The 17,792-nt window shown below is 33.9% G+C and overlaps 2 protein-coding genes across 2 annotated transcripts; one reads left to right on the top strand and one right to left on the bottom strand.

Annotated features, from left to right (window-relative positions):
* The first annotated feature begins 360 nt into the window (after nucleotides 1-360).
* On the top strand, nucleotides 361-6,103 carry LOC112020198 (uncharacterized). The gene is made up of 4 exons (XM_024052755.2): nucleotides 361-506; nucleotides 989-1,783; nucleotides 3,009-4,062; nucleotides 5,567-6,103. Exons 2-4 carry the CDS (start codon nucleotides 1,093-1,095, stop codon nucleotides 5,751-5,753), a joined length of 1,932 nt encoding a protein of 643 aa, XP_023908523.1. The 5' UTR covers nucleotides 361-506; nucleotides 989-1,092; the 3' UTR covers nucleotides 5,754-6,103.
* Nucleotides 6,104-10,452: 4,349 nt separating this feature from the next.
* On the bottom strand, nucleotides 10,453-17,684 carry LOC112020212 (mitochondrial carrier protein MTM1). Its single transcript, XM_065770210.1, has 8 exons — nucleotides 17,539-17,684; nucleotides 16,909-16,968; nucleotides 15,580-15,750; nucleotides 14,830-14,929; nucleotides 14,145-14,236; nucleotides 13,908-14,057; nucleotides 13,378-13,436; nucleotides 10,453-10,700 (listed from the first exon to the last, which is right to left on the bottom strand). Exons 1-8 carry the CDS (start codon nucleotides 17,665-17,667, stop codon nucleotides 10,544-10,546), a joined length of 918 nt encoding a protein of 305 aa, XP_065626282.1. The 5' UTR covers nucleotides 17,668-17,684; the 3' UTR covers nucleotides 10,453-10,543.
* Nucleotides 17,685-17,792: the final 108 nt, after the last annotated feature.

The raw sequence follows: 17,792 nt of genomic DNA on the forward strand, positions 1-17,792 counted from the left end.
TGATTTTACTGTTCAGGAGACAAAAAACACTGTTTATGCACTGTTTGGCACTGTTTACGCACTAAAAAATATTAAAAATGGGTCCCACGGTACTATTTACATATTTAAAAATTATTTTGCTACAGTATTTTCAGTTTTCAGTTTTCAGTTTTCAGTTTCAGCAACAATAAGTTCAATCCAAACGGACCCAAATTCAACACATAAACACAAATTACCATAAAAGTTTGGGGTTGTTATTTAGATTCTCCTCCTTACCACTTAAATAGGAAAACCTAAAGCAACTGTCCCTAAAGCCATACGTCGGTTACTTTACAATAAATTGGAATTGAAGTGAAACGTGGGCTTTATATAAGGGCAAGCACATACGTCAATTACCTTATGTATTGAGTATTGGAATAATACTCTTCCTGTTCCCATTCCATTCCTTCTTTCATACACTTCACGAAAGCTTGGAAGTTAGAGCAAACTCAAAACCCCACAAAGGCAGAGGACTCTCTCTTCGAATCGTAAGTCTTTCTATTCCCAATACTACTCCTTTAAATGTGTTTGCACTTTCCATTCCAATTCTTCCTCTTCTCTTCTCTTTGGTTTTTGTTTTTTCAATTTTTTAATGTTGCTTTGTTTTATTATAAGTACAGTTTCGCTTGTCTTTCAGTATAGTTTGTTAATAATCGAGGTTGTCTTCTTCTTGTTTTTCCTTTTCCTTATAAGGGTTATGCTTGTTTGCTAAGGAAACTAAGAAAAAGAAAAAGAAAGAGAAAAAGAAAATAATTGACTGGTGCTCTTCTTTCCCAAATGGGGTTTAGAAGAAAAGAAAAGGAGTTTAACTATACTAGGGAAATTTTTTGCTTGCTGGGTGTTTTCTATTTTCCCTCCTCGAATTATATTGTTGGGTCAAGTTGGGTTTTTTTTTATTTATTGCAAGATAAGTTATTTTCTTACTTAGTCTTTCAAGTTGTAGCCTTTTTAATTACTTTTTCGAATGCAGGTATTTTTAAATGTGACGTGATGAGATAGTTTTAAAAAGTTGATCATTTGTTAGATATGGCGACTTGAGTGGTGCTTTTGGTTTAGGTTATTTTGAGAGTAAATATGGAGATGGATTTGGGAAAAGCGAAAAATGAGGATGACACCAAATGTGAGATTGTTTTTAAGAATGAGTTGGTAGATTGTCAATGTGGTGAATTGGAAGAGAGGAGTAAGAAAGCCGAAGCAAGGTGTGTTGAGTTGGAATTGGATATTCAAAAGAAGAAGAGCGAGTATGAAGTGCTTGAGGGCAAATTTAGGGCAATGGAGGTTGACAAGCTTGCAATTGAAGAAGAACTTAAGGTGTTGAAGAGAAAGAATGATGAAACTAAAGAGCATGTTGATGGTGTTGAAGGTGAAATGAAGGATGGTAGTAGAAGAGAGAGGGATGTGGAAAAGATTGTTGATTTGACGGAGGAGAATGAAGAGGAAGATAAGGTCGTTCAGCTTTTGATTGAGAACAAGGTTTTGGAATGTGAGAAGAAAAAGGCTGAGAGTGAGGTTAAAGTTTGGAAGCAAAGGTTTAAGGAGTTGGAGTCACAGGTTTTACGGTTGGATGAAAATTCATCTGTGAGTTATGCAGAACAGCCATTGATGGGAGGGACAAAAATTGAAGGGATTAGGCCTAGAGATGGATCGCATGATGGAACCGACTTGGACGATATGCAAAACAATGCAAAAGTTGAGAGTTTGGTGGATTTCGGCTCTACTTTTTGTCATTCCCCCATTAAAGGAACCGTTGATCTGCAAGCAGCAGGTACTAAATTACAGGACATAAAATATTTGTGTTTTCTTTTCTTAAAAATGCAAGCTTTAGGAGGTTAGGTTTTACCTTTTTGTTAACAAATAGATTGCGTTTGCCATTTACTCCCCTCCCCACAAAGACATAATGATAGTAATAACACTAAATAAAATGATCGACTGTTTGAGGAAATATGTTAGTGCACAAGTATCTCATTACCAATTTTGCACCTTTGGGACATTTAATTGATTTGAACTGTATTGAAGTTGATAATTAGACTAGGTGAGCCAATGATTTAATCAATTGTCTCTGCTTAAGTTGTATGTAAACAGTGAGATTAGCTGCAGATTGTTACTTCTTTTTTAATTTTGAAATAAATAATTAATAATTATGCACTGAGATGTGGAGTTTTATGTACAAAAGGTGTGGGGAATCTGTAGATCATCTCCTCCTTCACTGTCCTTTGGCTTATGAGATGTGGAGTATGGTCTTTTGCTTGTTTGGTATTTATTGGGTGATGCCGCAAAGGGTAGTGGATTTGTTGGATTGTTGGTCGTGTAACTTCAGGTGTCATTGTAATGTAGTTATATGGAGGATGGTGCCGCATTGTTTGGTGTGGTGTATCTGGCAGGAACAGAATGCCAAAAGCTTTGAGGGTCACGAACGGTCCATTCTCGAGTTTAAGTCTTTTTTCTTTTTTACTCTTCTCGAATGGTGTCTAGTTATACCAGCTTTTTCTTGTTTTTCTGTTTTGTTTGATCATTGTAATTTGGTTTCTTGATGTTTTTGCTTGTCTAGTACATTTCCTATATACGGGGCTGTGTTCTTCTTTAATATATATTTTCCGTTACTTATCAAAAAAAAAAAAAAAAATTATGCACTCCTAAGGATTGGACCTATGAGCTACTTTAGCAGCATGTTTATGACTTCTCTGCACGCAATTATCAAATTTTATTATGGTCTTCTCCTCTGAAGCAACTATCTAAACAAAGATTCTAATCTAATGCAGTCTCTTAATGTGATTGTAATCTGGTATTTCCTTGAGGGGTGAATTTCTTTTTGGTGGGGAGTTTGGGTTTGACTATTGTTTATAATTCAATGCATGATCATAATGTTTCAAAGCTTTCTTCTGTCAGGAGGAAAGAAATCTTAAATGATCACATATGTAATAACATTGCCTGATTGAGTGAAATTGGCTAGTCTCTGACAATGTTTGTTTTTTATTTATGTTTTTTGGTAGGCACACCTTTCACTGACTTGCCGTGTAAGCGTGATGTTTGTATTGAGGAAGGAAAAAAAGGTGTCTGTTTAGAATATGCTAGACAAGTTAGAAAACAATTGTCTTTTGATGAAGAGAGAAGCCCTAGCAAAAAGTTGGCTCCGTCCACACCTGGTGGTGCTAGGCCTGCTTCTCTTGGCATCATTGATATCAGTGATAGTGACAGTGAAGTGGATACTTCTCATGCTAAGAAAATCAGAGAGGTTCAAGTTTTAGAGGATTGCATATTAGGAGGATGTGTGGGTAGTGAAAAAGAAAATTTTTCTCAAAATAGTGTGAAACAGACACATTATGATCAGAATGACGTGGAAGATATGGATGCTCGGGAGGAGAATATTTTAATTTTTCCGACACCCAAAAGAAAACGAGCTTCTAATGTTGTTAACAGTGACACAGAGAGTGATGATGATAATGTTCCTATCTCTAAACTCAAGTGGATGCATCTTCAGGAAAAACTTCCTGAGATAGTAGGTTCTGATTTGAATGACTGCTCAGTGACTGATACTATTTCTGTGGGCAACAATGTGATGGATATTATAACACCTCCAAGGCGGCGTCTGGTGACTTTGAGAAAATTTGAAGGAAAAGGTGGGGCAGGAAGAAACAATTTAAGTCAGGCTAGTGAAACTAAATATCATCAAAGAATCCCTACAAGGGAGGATGTTGAGGATGAGGATTCAGAAGAAGCTGGGTCAGAAAGTGAGGGTGAAAGTTTGGGTGGATTTATTGTTGAGAGCTCTGATGTTTCTCATGCTGATGATGCTTCTAGTGAGTCACAAAATGTATCAGATGACAATGTGGACTTTGATGAGATCCTATCCAAACTTCAACGGAACAAAGATCATAAATCAGAATGGGAGTTTGAAGCAGACATGCTTGCGGCATTCGGAAAGGATATTGAACTTTGCATGAAGGCTGTATGTGCTCTATATCGACAACAAACTTCTGAGGAAAAACTTAGTAAGGAGACATTCTACTATAATGGTCGAGGTTTTAGCAAGTTTGATGCTGAAAGGTATGCCTTTGAATGCATATAGTCATAATTATTTTATATAATTTATGAATTAATTGAATTGCTCTCACTTTTAGATGGAATTATACCATTGGACCTATACAATAAGGCTAGGGAAAAAATATTTCACAACTTGCTGAGTTGGGATGTTGTGATTTGTGTCAATAAAAGTTATGTTAGTGGTGAGCTCATGTGAAAGTTGTTCCAATAAAAATTGGCCACATAAGAAGTTGTGAAAAAGATTTTGAAAATTATTGTGTGCCCAGCATTTCTGGTTGGTTTGTGCATACTTATTGCCAACACATTACGCTCATATTTATCTTCATTAGTAGAATGCACTGAATTATCTTACATTCTCTTTGTTCTACTGAAATTGGGTTTGTTTTTTTATCTGTAGGCAATCTGATGTAGGTCATTCAAAAAAAAAAACAGAGCTCTATTTAATAATGGCATCATACTCTAATTAAATGCAAATTGCTGATATGGTTTATGGTCATCTTATTTTCTTTTATGAACTTTCTTCATTCTCACTTTATTTAAATTTTATGTATATGATTCATATGAAGAATCTCTAGCAGATCTTCTGGTTCTAAACTTTCTGTGTTACAAAGGACAACTTTCTGAAGAGCTCTTTAGTGGACAAAATAGTTCTTCTTGCTGGTGCAATGAACAGTATAATCCCTCACTTTATTGACTTAAGCAGAAAACATTTCACTTTTCAATAAACTTTCCCATTTTGGACTTAACTGCAACCTTTTGGTTTAAAAGGATTATTGCTGAATCTTCTAGTTTTCAATTTTTCACATTCTGGACAAGCAAAAAATTTACCACATTCCAGACCATGTAATCTCTGCACAGGACAAAATTTCCATCAATTTAGCCTGACCTGTCTTTAGTTTGAAGCTTCAACAACCTGAGTCAATGAGATTCCCCTTGTATCACTTTTTACTTTTTGTTTATATTAACATATAAAAAAGTCTCTGTATTTTTACACGAACTCTTTGAGACCCCGTGGTTTTGAACTTTTCTTTCACTTTGCAAGTGGAGCAAGGTATGGTTCCTGCATTTGCATCCAGGCATTGAGTTTCTGGCTTTAGGCAAATGAGATTTCCAATTGGATCATGTAGAAAACCTAAGCAACAATAGCATTTACCCTATGCACTAACAGGGCACCAATCCAGCTGGTGCCATTGCTGCCGTCATAAACTTTGAATTTCTGAGAGCATCTGGGCCTTACAACCAGATGAAATGTCATTGTTGAGTGTAATATTGAGAAATAAAGATGGGATGCTGCTTTGAATGCATCATATTTCTGATTTTTCTGTATTTTAATGATGTGTCCTCTTCTTTGGTCTCAGTTAATATTCTAGTGAGAACAAAGCAATACATGTCTCTATCCTTTTTCCATTTCTTGACAAAATTATTTATGCAATCATAGTCTACTGCTCAATTGGTTCCACTGGTTTCCAAAATTATATATTTCTGAAATTTCTGTACTCTTGTATAGGGGCTCTAGATTGGCTGAGTTTCTGACTGACGGAGACGCAACGGGTGATGTTAAGAAATCTGCTAAGGAGTTGCAAGAGTATGACCCAAATGCAGTTGAGCTGTGCCGAAAATTGGCAACTCACTACTCTAAACAATTGTTTGAGATCTACAAGAACAAGGAGGATACTCATTTTCTCTCTTCTTGACATGACCTGCAACAAATTCAATGCAAAGATGTTAGTTTTAAAATCCTCCACAAGAATAATATCCTTGAGAAGGGTGTTTTGCTGGTTTTCTGTTCTTGGCTAGGCCTTCTGGTTATGCATGTTCTGTTTGTATATATAGTCATTTAGGTTATGTATCCTAGAGAAGGGTGTTTTGCTGGTTTTCCGTTCTCTGCTAAGCCTTCTGGTTATGCCTCTTTTGTTTGTATATAACCATTTAGGCTATATGCTTCTATCTTTATCAGAGTTAGTGAGTTATTACTTGAACCCCACTTCGAATGTTTGCTGTATATAAAAAGTTAATAAATAATATGCTCTTGTCTATAGGTAAATTTAGTGGAGTTTATTTTCATTTATCATTGAATAATTTGGAAACTTCAACCTGTAAATTTGGAATAGAGTTGTGATTGCTTAATGGTCAAATACCAAGGCACCCGAGTTAGAAGTCTCGTGTTTATTGCTAGCAGTATTCAAATGAGTTCAAGAAACTATTTCAATGTAAAACTGATAAGAAATGGCTAAGCTTGATCTTGTGAATAACCCACATCGTAAATCAAAACCTTAATTATATCATACGGCTTGAAGTATATGATAAGAAATATGGCCATATAAACGTTTGGTTTTATCTTTCATAGCAAATAGTTCATGGCTTCATGCAGCTTGTCTAAGTTTATCAAATACAAAGTACAGAACAGAGACACCTCGTGTGTAATATCATACTAATAGTTTATCTAGGGCAAAATTTACTTGTACAAAATAGTTCATTCATCCTTTGTTAGATAAACCTGATAATTGGTGAACTTTCCTGTGATAGTCTAGAGAGTTTAAGTACTCCCTTATGCTTTCTAAAATTTATAAAAAAAAAAAAAAATTAAAAAAAAAAAAAAAAAAAAACTCCCTTATGCTAAGGTCAAGTTTATATATATATATATATAGGTAAAAAATTTCATATCCAACGATAATTTGGAGAGACTCACTCTTTTACCCTTTTTTATTATTTTATATATTTATTATTCTTTGTATTTTTTGAAGGAAAACGCTAAAACTAACACCAAAATTATTATAAAAAAAGACTTATAAGGTAAATGTAGTAATGAATGTGATTGAATAAATAATCTTATAAAAAAAAACCAACATAATAAATAAAATTTATTTTATTTTTTTTGTGTGTGTGTTCAAAGGTTAACACAATAACACCTCCTTATATATATATATATATATATAAAGTTAACACATTAATTTGTAAAGTTATATATATATATATATATAGAGGAATTAATTTGTAAAGTTTAGTTGCTAAAATTTGTAGTTGCTGTAATATCTGTCATGTTTTAAAGGCATTCCCTTTATGCAAATTCCAGCTAAAAACTATATACTTTTATGTTCTGGTGACAGGTTCCTCATAAATTTTGGTGAGTTGTCCCAGGGTGTTTTTTTTTTTTTTTTTTAATGAATAGTTGTCAAGGGTGGTTAAGTCACCAGAGAATCTTCTTTAAGAAGAAGAATCAACAAAAATGGAAGGCTTAGAAGCATCCATGCTGGCAACAAAAAAAAACCATATAGAACAGATAACAGTTTGTCCTTCCACCGAACACAGCTTGTAACTACCTTAAACAATGGACAAAAACAACAAAGCAAAAGCATAAAAAAGTTAAAATACAACACAGCAAAAGCACAAAACAATTGGATAAAAGAAAAAAAACAGAACAAATAAAGGTAACATGGGTGTATGGATCCCCTAAACATGCGGTTTGCCTCAAAAACTATTTTCATGCATAAAACTAAAATATAAAACATCCTCTCCCTCTCTCTCTCCCTCTCTCTCTTGTCAAAGCCAATACTATAAAAACGCTTCCTCTCTCCCAACCTCATTCACCACCACCCTTTGCTTTCTAGTTCCTACAGTGATTGATCCATCTCTTTGTATTTGGTAAGGGGTTTCTCTCTTGATTTCTCTCTCTCTCAAGAGAAAAATTATTTGTAAAGAATATACAGTGAGAGAGAGAGAGAGAGAGAAATGGCTGTTGCAGGGGCTTCATTCGGAATGGTTGCCATTGTTGCTGTCATTTTCGCCATCATTTTGCAAGTGGCTCAGGCACAATCTCCCTCTCCTGCTCCTGCACCCACAAGTGATGGTGTGTTGTCCTTTCTTTTCTTTTTTCGTTTCCTCTCTTATTTTCTGTTTCATTTCTAGGAAAGAGTTGAAAATATTTTGGATACTTTCCTAAACTTTTTTCATGACTACCAAACAGAAGTTATCACGTGCATCATTCATTTCACAATATATAAGTCTTACACAAATGTGGAGCCCAAATACATTTTTTTTTTCTTTTTTTGAAAAGATCTGGAGTCCAAATACAATGAAAATATAAATGTATATATCGGATATGAATAAAATAATTATTGACCAAATCGGCTGACTCTTTTCTTCAGAAATCTTTCACATGGCATGGCATTCAATGCCTTTAATTCTTGGTCTTATAAGGATCATCCAATCATTATGTTTGTGAAAATAGCATGATGTTTTTATTTCTAATTATATATGTCCTCTTTTTAAATAAAAATAAATTATAATTTTTTTTTAATGTTTTTCAAGATCATATTTTATTATATGTCATTTTTTATTATTAGTAAAGTTTCTTCTTGTTACACAACAGATAGAGAAATAGAATGGAATGTCGCCGGTTATACCAGGAAAAACAGAAGTTTAAGGAAAGGAATATGACTCTTTTCCATTGAATAGACAACCTATATATAGAAAATGAGCCTTTAATGAACTAAAATAATACCCAAAAAAGCAATGATTTTGCAAAGAAAGAAAAGGTTGTGAAAAACTATGCGAGAAACGGTCCATTTAATCACCATGGAACCAAAAATAGCAGTATCCTAATCCTTAATTTTAGCTACCATCCTATTTTTTGAAGAAAGAAAAGGTTGATTTTGCGTTCTTTTTCGTTTTTTTAGAAGCATTGCAAAGTTAATTGTTCAGCCAATTTAGTTCCAAAACATTTCGTTTTCATCCTTCAACTTTCTTGAATAATCATTAGAAAAGGGCAGGCCACGGTCCTATAACATTTTGAATCCATGTCTAGTTCATTTCTCTTTTAGTTTTTTTGAGTGGATTCCATTTACTCTACCATTAAAATCTCTTTCACTCACTCTTCTTTGGTCAATATCTTCTAGGTTAATTTTGTTTTACAATGATGATGATGATGATAATAATGACATTTGATCATCTATATATGTTTGCAGGGACCTCAATAGATCAAGGAATAGCGTGTGCTCTAATGGTTTTGGCTTTGGTACTCACATACATCATCCACTAATTCCACTCTCTCGACGCCTCATCATCACCGTAGAAGTTTATATTTGATCATTAATGGCACAATAGCAATGATGTTTAATGCTGAATGTACTTTACCTTTTGTTGTTAAATGTTAAGTTTTAGGTGAATGAGTTTTTTTTTTTTTTTTTGGTGGTCTTTATAAACTCGGGGCCGAAATGGGACGAAAAGGCTTCATTTGGAAAGTGCCCTATATACTTAATTATATACTGAAATGATAATATCTTTGTTCATTGTGCTGTGGGTGTTATTTATCTATTTATTTTTTTAATTTTTGTTTGTATTTTGCATTTTGTAGTTTCTTTATAAATTGAAAGATTATATTTATCTAGAAAATTTTCGGGTGCCATGGACAAAGTCAGAATATGTATTAGTTTTTCGGAAAGCAAGAAAATAGCTTTGGCTCTTAAAGTTAAAAGCACCCAAAATTTTGGTCTAATTCATTTTGCTTAAACAAGGGCCACCCTCAGCAACCTGGTTGTTTTTGTTTGTTTGTTTGTGTGCTGTGTAGTTGCGAAGAAGATGAAATTTGTTCTGACTTCCACATGTTAGAGAACACAAGTGATTTTCTGTGTAAGGGACCATGCTGATTCCAGTGCTCAAAGTGCAAAGTTAGGGTTAAAGAATAAAATTGTTATCTTGAACATGTATTAATAAATAAATAAAATGAAGAGAATGTATTTACTACTAACTTTTTTATATATACGATTTAATTTTACCTTATGACGTCCACTTCATAACTCTTAAATGTTAATCATCAAGCAATTTCAAGATTAACAATTCCCAATCATTTTAACATTTCTACAAATATTATAGCAAACCCCTAACTGCAACTCATCTGCCAACATCAATCGTTTCAACATGGAAATTTATAAATGGTAGGATTTTCAACTATGGGGATGAGGATGAGTCTCATCCAAACAGAGTGTAACAGAACTAGATACGTATTGTTTTAAGATCCAACAACGAGTATGAAAGAGACTGGTATTAGCAAACTGAGATAATATCAGAAAAAAAAAAAAAAAAAAAAAAAAAAAAAAAAAACATTGAATGGGGAATAAAACCCACATTTTACAAAATTTCTACTCTAACCGAGCTACAAATTACAAACTAAGAACCAAAACCGTGTGGTGAGAAGTTCATTTCTGCCTTTCAAGGCCTGTAGACGAGTATCTACCACGGACAAGAATGATTACTGCATATTATTATTTTTTATTTTTTTGGTAAAAAAAAGCTTAGGTGAGAGAGGTTACTCATACCAGGGTCAGGGCGAAGCGTTCGAGCCTTACCAACTAAACCAATCCCCTTTAGCTGCATATTATTATTTGCATACTATGATATCCACAGAACAAAAGCTTCAAGTCACTCTCTTGCCAAGTTACCAAAATTGCTTCGAGGACTTCCACAGAGAAGACTAGAAGTGAAAAAGTCAAAACTGGATAAAAAAGCGTCTCCGGTCAATATTACGAAGTTGATGTAGAACACATTTTACAATTTCATAAAATGAAGCCACAATCACAACTGAAGGGCCTGCACGACCAACTCGAGGACCGACTCCAGTAAATAGACCCTTCATCCCTCCATCCCTGTTCCAAGCAAATTTAAAGTTCAAGAGTTACAATTACTATCACCAACAGAAAAATATCCTAAAGCCAGATATAGGTAATGGTTGGAGAATAGTGTCTTTTGCTAAAAGTAGTTCATTCAATCACAATAAGAAAATTTTTAAGACTGCAGTATCAAGAGAAACAAGATCAATGGACAACATGATTGTCTAATTTCTATCTCATGTTCTATTTGCTTATCTTTTTTCTTTTTGATCCAGTACTAGAACATTGAAGAAAAATAATTCACACCTTCATGCCCAGAACAATCAAGCAGGAATGATCATAAAATTGGTTGTGCCCATTACACTACGGATTTGCTTTAGCATTACACAAACTACAGAAAACCTAGAAGCATTTTTCAACATTACAAATTGTTGAAGTTTTTCAATGGGTGAACCTTTTTTAACTTCCTGTCTCATCCAGTCACACACACACTTTTTTTTTTTTTTTGGTGATATGATAGCCGATAGGTAATAAAACTTCTATTGAAAAAAATGAACATCACATTCATGATGATGAACACTCTAGACATGAAAAAATACAAAAATCTCAAGAGCTAAAGCTAACAGAATTTAGAAAAACACACACATATATATATTAAAAAAATTAGTGCATAATTAAATAAAGTAGAGATATACCTCCAAATCTCCAGAAGTGTTTTCCTTGTTGTCATGCTCAATTGCCTGACTGGATCCTTATGAATAATTCATAAAAGAATGGAAAAGATAGAGTTACTCATAAGATATCTAAGCGAATATGGTATAATGTTGTTCGAATCTTGCCAAGGATGCAGACTATGCAGTTATATATAAAGATTAACCCTAAGCTAATTAAAGATTAACTCTAAGATGTGCAATATAAATACTTGTATAACACATTACAATATGCATTGAATTGAACTTAAACTAATATTTCTAATATCAACAAAAAAGAATAGGAATCAAAGAAGCCACAACTCAATAATATTAATCTATGAAAGAATAACACCTCAAATTCACAAACCTATCACTATCCGCATCTCTTCCTCTAGGCTTATAATTATGCTACTATATATTTTAACCATTCATGGATCCCACATGTAAAAAAAAAATTGAAAATATCATTCTCTCCTAACCATCTTAGACACGCTACAATTAGCTTACATGACTAGACTTTCATAATTGGCTATTGGGCATGACCTTGCTTCACACAGCAATTCTGGTCCATCCACTAGGAGACATGAGGACCTCTAATTTGTAAAGATGTCAATAAGATTGGTTCCTGGTTACTATCAAGAACAAACATGGACCAACATGCTGACATCTTGTTCTTTTTAATTGACCACTTCATAGTTCATAGCCTCTGCATATTCTCTCCAAGAAACTCTACGATTTACAATCCTTCTTCGTTTAAGGAAACAATTAAACATGGTGTTCCTTCTATGGAACTCATTGTAATAATCCTGTTTTTGATTATATGTATGTTCTTTTTCTATCAATATAAAAGATATGGTTTCTGTAAGTTTAGTCATTTGAGGAAAATATATTTATTGTCAACCAAATTATTCAACATTTGTATATTATCATCCTTTATTGGAAAGGAAAAAAAAAAAAAAAACAAAAACAAAAATAGCCTCAATTACTTTAAAACCTATTACAGTATTAGAAACTACCCCATATCCATAATTTTGGATTTGTTTATTTCTGCTGATTGAGAGGTTGATGGACCTATATATGTGAGTATAATGTAATAAAGATTTAAAGACTACTATGTTTGAATGGTAACACAAGGGAAAAAAAAAGAAGTAAATAAACAATAGTCCATGAATAGGACCAACCCCAAATTCAGATTTACGAAATTTTCAGAAGTAATATGGTCATATTTCTAAGAATGAAGAAAGCAACTTGTATTTGTAAATTTCAGAACTAATTAATAAGGTCTTGCCCCTATTTGTAAATTTCAAACTATATTGAAAGGTTGGACCTATGCATGTGAGGATAAATGCATAATGTAATAAAGTCATATGTTTGAATGGCTCCACATATGGGAAAAGGAAAAAGGTACCCAAACAAATAGGACCAACCCAAATTCAATTGAAAATTTTCAACAGTAATAAGGTCTAATGACTCTTACCCCTAAGAATGAACATGTATTATGGGGACTATTTGTAATTTTTTACTACTAAATTTTTTTTTTTTTATATATACGATATAATTTTTAACTTATAACGTCCACACCATAACTCTTAAATCTTAATCATCAAGCAAACTTCAAGATTAACAATTTCCAATCATTTTAACATTTCTACAAAAATTATAGCAAAAACCTAACCACAACTCATCTGCTGATTCTTCAACATCATATTACACTATGGATTTACTTTAGCATTACACTTAAACTACAGAAAACCTAGAAGCATTTTTCAACATTACAAATTGTTGAAGTTTATCAATGGGTGAACCTTTTTTAACTTCCTGTCTCATCCAGTCTCACACACTTTTTTTTGATAGGTAATAAAACTTTTATTGAAAAAAATGAACATCGTGTTCATGATGATGAACACTCTGGACATGAAAAACACAAAAATCTCGAGCTAAAGCTAACAGATAGTAGGAAAACATACACACATATATATATTAAACAAATTAGTGCATAATTAAATAAAGTAGAGATGTACCTCCAAATCTCCAGAAGTGTTTTCCTTGTTGTCATGCTCAATTGCCTGACTGGATCTGTCTGAATAATTCACAAAAGAATTAAAGACAGAGTTACTCATAAGATATCTGAGTGAATATGGTATAATGTTAAACTAACTATCTGTATCTTATATGAAAACTGTATTTTAAAATCCTTACTAAAATATATTAATAGTGCATGAATAGAACGCAAGACCCCATCCCACCCCAAAATTGTGCCATGACAGCATTGGCAATTCAAAACTTTATGCTATGATTCAACAAATCATATAAACAATCCACCATTTCCATCCTCAACCAAGTTTTGAAATTTTCCTCATTTATTTTGCTCTATGAAAAATTCACATTTTCTCAGTCATCTAAGAAAAAAGTATCTATCAAAAGAAGAAGCACACCAAATCAACCTCTAAGACTTCAAGATAATATTAAAGCAGAAATTAATGTAAGTCTATATCCCCCATAATCAAACAAAGCATAAGTTTCATTTTAAAAAGAAAAAGGGGGAAAATACCTCTATCTGCCTTCGAGTTTTTGCAACATCTAGAGGACATGTGGCAGCAGCTGCAAGACTTCCTGCAACAAAACCGGCAGAAAAATTTGCCCCAAGGACACTGACTGCATTGGCTTCATCCCCCACCAGACCAAGGAGTTTTCTCCTAATCTATACAGAAAGAGAACAGAGCTAATAATCAAAACATATACACAAAGCAGAAATATGCATAAAACGGTTTGAAGAATAAGATCTAACCGGTTCAAGAGTTGACCAACAGATTGCAGAGAACGGAACATCACGAGCAAGCTGTGCTCCCATGCCAGTCCAAAGAACACGATAACCTTGAACTGTAGCAGACAAGAGCATGTCAATTACAACTGAAAATGAATTACAACATCCTTACAGGTAAAATGCTAAAACAGCAAATCATCGTGTATGGTACTGCCAAAATGAAAACAAAGGTGCATAATAAGTACAATCCTTTCTTTCCTCTTCCTCTTTTTGAGGGTGATTTATTTTTCCTTAGAACTGCTATAATGAAAGAACATTATTTATGGAAACTGCCAGTTTCTTAAAGCATCCAAAAGAATCTAATAGTTTGGTGATAGCAACTAGTTCATTTTCCAACCATAGCCTTAAATTGAAGCCTAGACCTCCAACATTTAAATCGGAAATTCCAGTTTAAAACTTCAGAAGTTCCACAAACAAGCCCCATGTCCCAGATTTCTAGTGTTAATGGAAAACTTTGCACAAGACAACACCTAGCAGATGGTAATCGAAATTAGCTTTTCCAAAATCTACTTCAACAAATACAGTCCTTTGGCCACAAAATAGAATTGGAATACCAGAGAAAAAGCAGTAAAAATAATTATATCATGTGACCAGAAGCTTTGCGATCATGCCAAGCCCAGTGCCATTATCACAAGAAAAGTATACTTACAATTGTTTTGAACACCAGTGCCATTGACGTGAGAGATGACCCCAAGAAGAGTCTTCCAGACTCCAGGAGGCTTCATACCAGTTTGGGTAACCTTAAATGCCTATTATCAAGACAGGAAAGTGAAAAGATAAGAAGCCGCCACGAAAGCAAGCTGGGAGCCAGACCGATATAAAATATTCTCAAGAGCGTATTCCACAAACAAATGGAATTTATCATGTTTGCAAAGAATTCTAACAAATGCGGAACACATAATCAGAAACCAGAGACTATCAACTACGTAGATATGACTTATGAGAAACACATGTGGCCCTAAACAATAAACACACAGGACATATAGAATGTACTGCAATAGACACAAGAAATGGATTAAACAGAAAAGGCAGCTCTGACATGGTCTATCAACACAGAATTGTAATCCATATCTCTAATGGATTCACAAAAGTTACCCCAATGGTTTTATTATTAATTACATACATAATTTATTGTACCCCTATAACATGATATATCAGCATGTCATTGCGTCCACTGCATGCATAAAGATAGAAATATAAGGCACACATCTTGCTATATACAGGAATGTTTGACAGCAATCTTTTATGACCAAGCTATGTCCATGTCTAATAAATATCCACACGGTCCTTCAGCTTTTAATAATTACAAATCAAGAAAAACATCATCCCTATGAACTTTTGTAATGTCCAAACTTCACAGATGAGACTATAGAATGAAAATACCAAAGTTTAAAATTACCTGCATGCGAGTTCTAGCAAGTTCAATAGGATAACAAGTTGCACAAGCTAAGGAGCGTGCCAATGCGCCTGCAACTAAAGGGGCATATGGAGTCAAAGTTGGAACATTCTGGGAAGCAAGTTCCTCGAACCAATTTTGGAAAATGTCATAGCAAGGTAGGTAGATTCCCACCTGGATATCAAGGAAGAAAGTAAAAATGATATCAGAAGTTTTGTACACAACAAATTCTGAAAATGCAATCCCTTACACCCCNCATCTGCTGATTCTTCAACATCAGTCCGTTCAACATGAAAATTTATAAATGATGGGATTTTCAATTATGGGGATGTGGATGATTCTACATCCAAACAGTGTAGCAGAACCAGATATGTATTTTTTTTTTTTAAATCCAACCACTAGTATGAAAGAGATTGGTATTAGCAAACTGAGATAATCTCAGAGAAAAAAAATTGAATGGGCAATAAAACCCAAATGTTACAAAATTTCTGCTCAAACCGAGCTACAAATTACAAACTAAGAACCAAAACAGTGTGGTGAGAAGTTCATTTCTGCCTTTCAAGGCCTGTAGAAGAGGATCTACCATGGACAAGAATCAAGACTGCATGTTATTATTTGCATACTATGATATCCACAGAACAAAAACTTCTATGCTTTCTGGTCAAGTCGCTCTCTCGCCAAGTTACCAAAATTGCTTCGAGGACTTCCACAAAGAGGGCTAGCAGTGAAAAAGTCAAAACTGGATAAAAATAACATTTCCCGCCTATATTACGAAGTTGCATAGTGTTGATGTAGAACATATTTTACAACTTCATAAAATGAAACCACAATCCCAACTGAAGGGCCTGCACGACCAACACGAGGACCGACTCCAGTAAATAGACCCTTCATCCCTCCATCCCTGTTCCAAGCAAATTTAAAGTTCGAGAGTTACAATTACTATTATGAACAGAAAAACTTCCTAAAGCCAGATATAGTAGTGGTTGGAGAATAGTGTCTTTTGTTAGAAGTAGTTCATTCAATCACAATAAGAAAAAATTTTCAAGGCTGCAGTATCAAGAGAAACAAGATCAATGGACAACATGGTTGTCTAATTTCTAACTCATGTCCTATTTGCTTATATTTTTTCTTTTTGATTTAGTACTAGAACATTGAAGAAAACTAATTCACACCTTCATGCCCAGAACGCTCAAACAGGAATGATCATAATTGGTTGTGCCCATTACACTATGGATTTACTTTAGCATTACACTTAACCCCCCCCCCCCCCCCCAAAACAAAAACACCCCCAAAAAAAAATAAAAAAAGCTATGCATAAAATGAGGAACTTACTGTTGGTACAGCAAGTGCTAAACCTGCATTTGTGCCTCTCCATAGCCTGGCAAATCCTTCCTGTAAAAAATACTCTCCCATTAATCCATCATATTTGTAATGTGTGGTGAACACAAAAATAATACTTAAAATAGCAGATAAAATGTACGTTTGGATTGCATTGGGGATGAAAATATTTTGCGTTTTTCTGAAAAAATGATGGGTCCTACAGGATTGTTCATACATTTTTTGGTATTATTCATGGGTCCCACTGTACTATTTCAACTAACTTTTACCTTTATTTACAATATTTTCAGTAATAAGTTTTCAGTTTCAGCAAAATAAGCGGTATCTAAACACACCCAAAACCTATTACATTCTGAAACATAAATTAAATGTGTTTTACATCACTTCAGAACAATATTAAGTTCCTGCAAGTTTTAACTTCTCAACGTCTGTCAACATAAATCTAGCAGTTGCCCAGTACATGATATATATATATATATATACACACACACAAGTAAAACATATCTCCATCAAGCATTTAGGAGAAATACAAACCTTAATGCACTTTAGCATGCAGCATAAAGATCATTTCTGCCTAACAATATATATCGTTAACTCCATACTCAATAGGACAAATCAACTAACCTGTCTTACAATTTTGTAGAAGACATCCAGCGTTCCTTTGTATTGAAAACAATCTGGAGGACATAAAGCTACAGTACCATGAATTCCAGCACGTGAGCATGATGGGGAACATCTTAGATCTGCAAACATCTGCACAAACACATAGCAAGGCAAAGTTGATTGATTAATTATTGGATGAGGATACACTTAGATGAAAGAGAAATTCCAAAAATAGTCAGCACATAAATTTTCTGTAAGAAAGCTAATGTATATTT

This window comes from Quercus suber, unplaced genomic scaffold (assembly GCF_002906115.3).
Source record: "Quercus suber isolate HL8 unplaced genomic scaffold, Cork oak 2.0 scaffold_123A, whole genome shotgun sequence".
Classification (NCBI taxonomy): domain Eukaryota; kingdom Viridiplantae; phylum Streptophyta; class Magnoliopsida; order Fagales; family Fagaceae; genus Quercus; species Quercus suber.

Bases quoted from the DNA above. Each gene is read 5' to 3' on its own strand.
- LOC112020198 (XM_024052755.2), top strand. From the start codon at position 1,093: ATGGAGATGGATTTGGGAAAAGCGAAAAATGAGGATGACACCAAATGT. The intron at 1,784-3,008 runs GTACTAAATTAC...GTTTTTTGGTAG, and splicing joins CGTTGATCTGCAAGCAGCAG to GCACACCTTTCACTGACTTG. The intron at 4,063-5,566 runs GTATGCCTTTGA...ACTCTTGTATAG, and splicing joins AGCAAGTTTGATGCTGAAAG to GGGCTCTAGATTGGCTGAGT.
- LOC112020212 (XM_065770210.1), bottom strand. From the start codon at position 17,667: ATGTTTGCAGATCTAAGATGTTCCCCATCATGCTCACGTGCTGGAATT. The intron at 14,930-15,579 runs GTAATTTTAAAC...TCTTGATAATAG, and splicing joins TTGCTAGAACTCGCATGCAG to GCATTTAAGGTTACCCAAAC. The intron at 10,701-13,377 runs GTACATCTCTAC...TGCTTGGAACAG, and splicing joins ACACTTCTGGAGATTTGGAG to GGATGGAGGGATGAAGGGTC.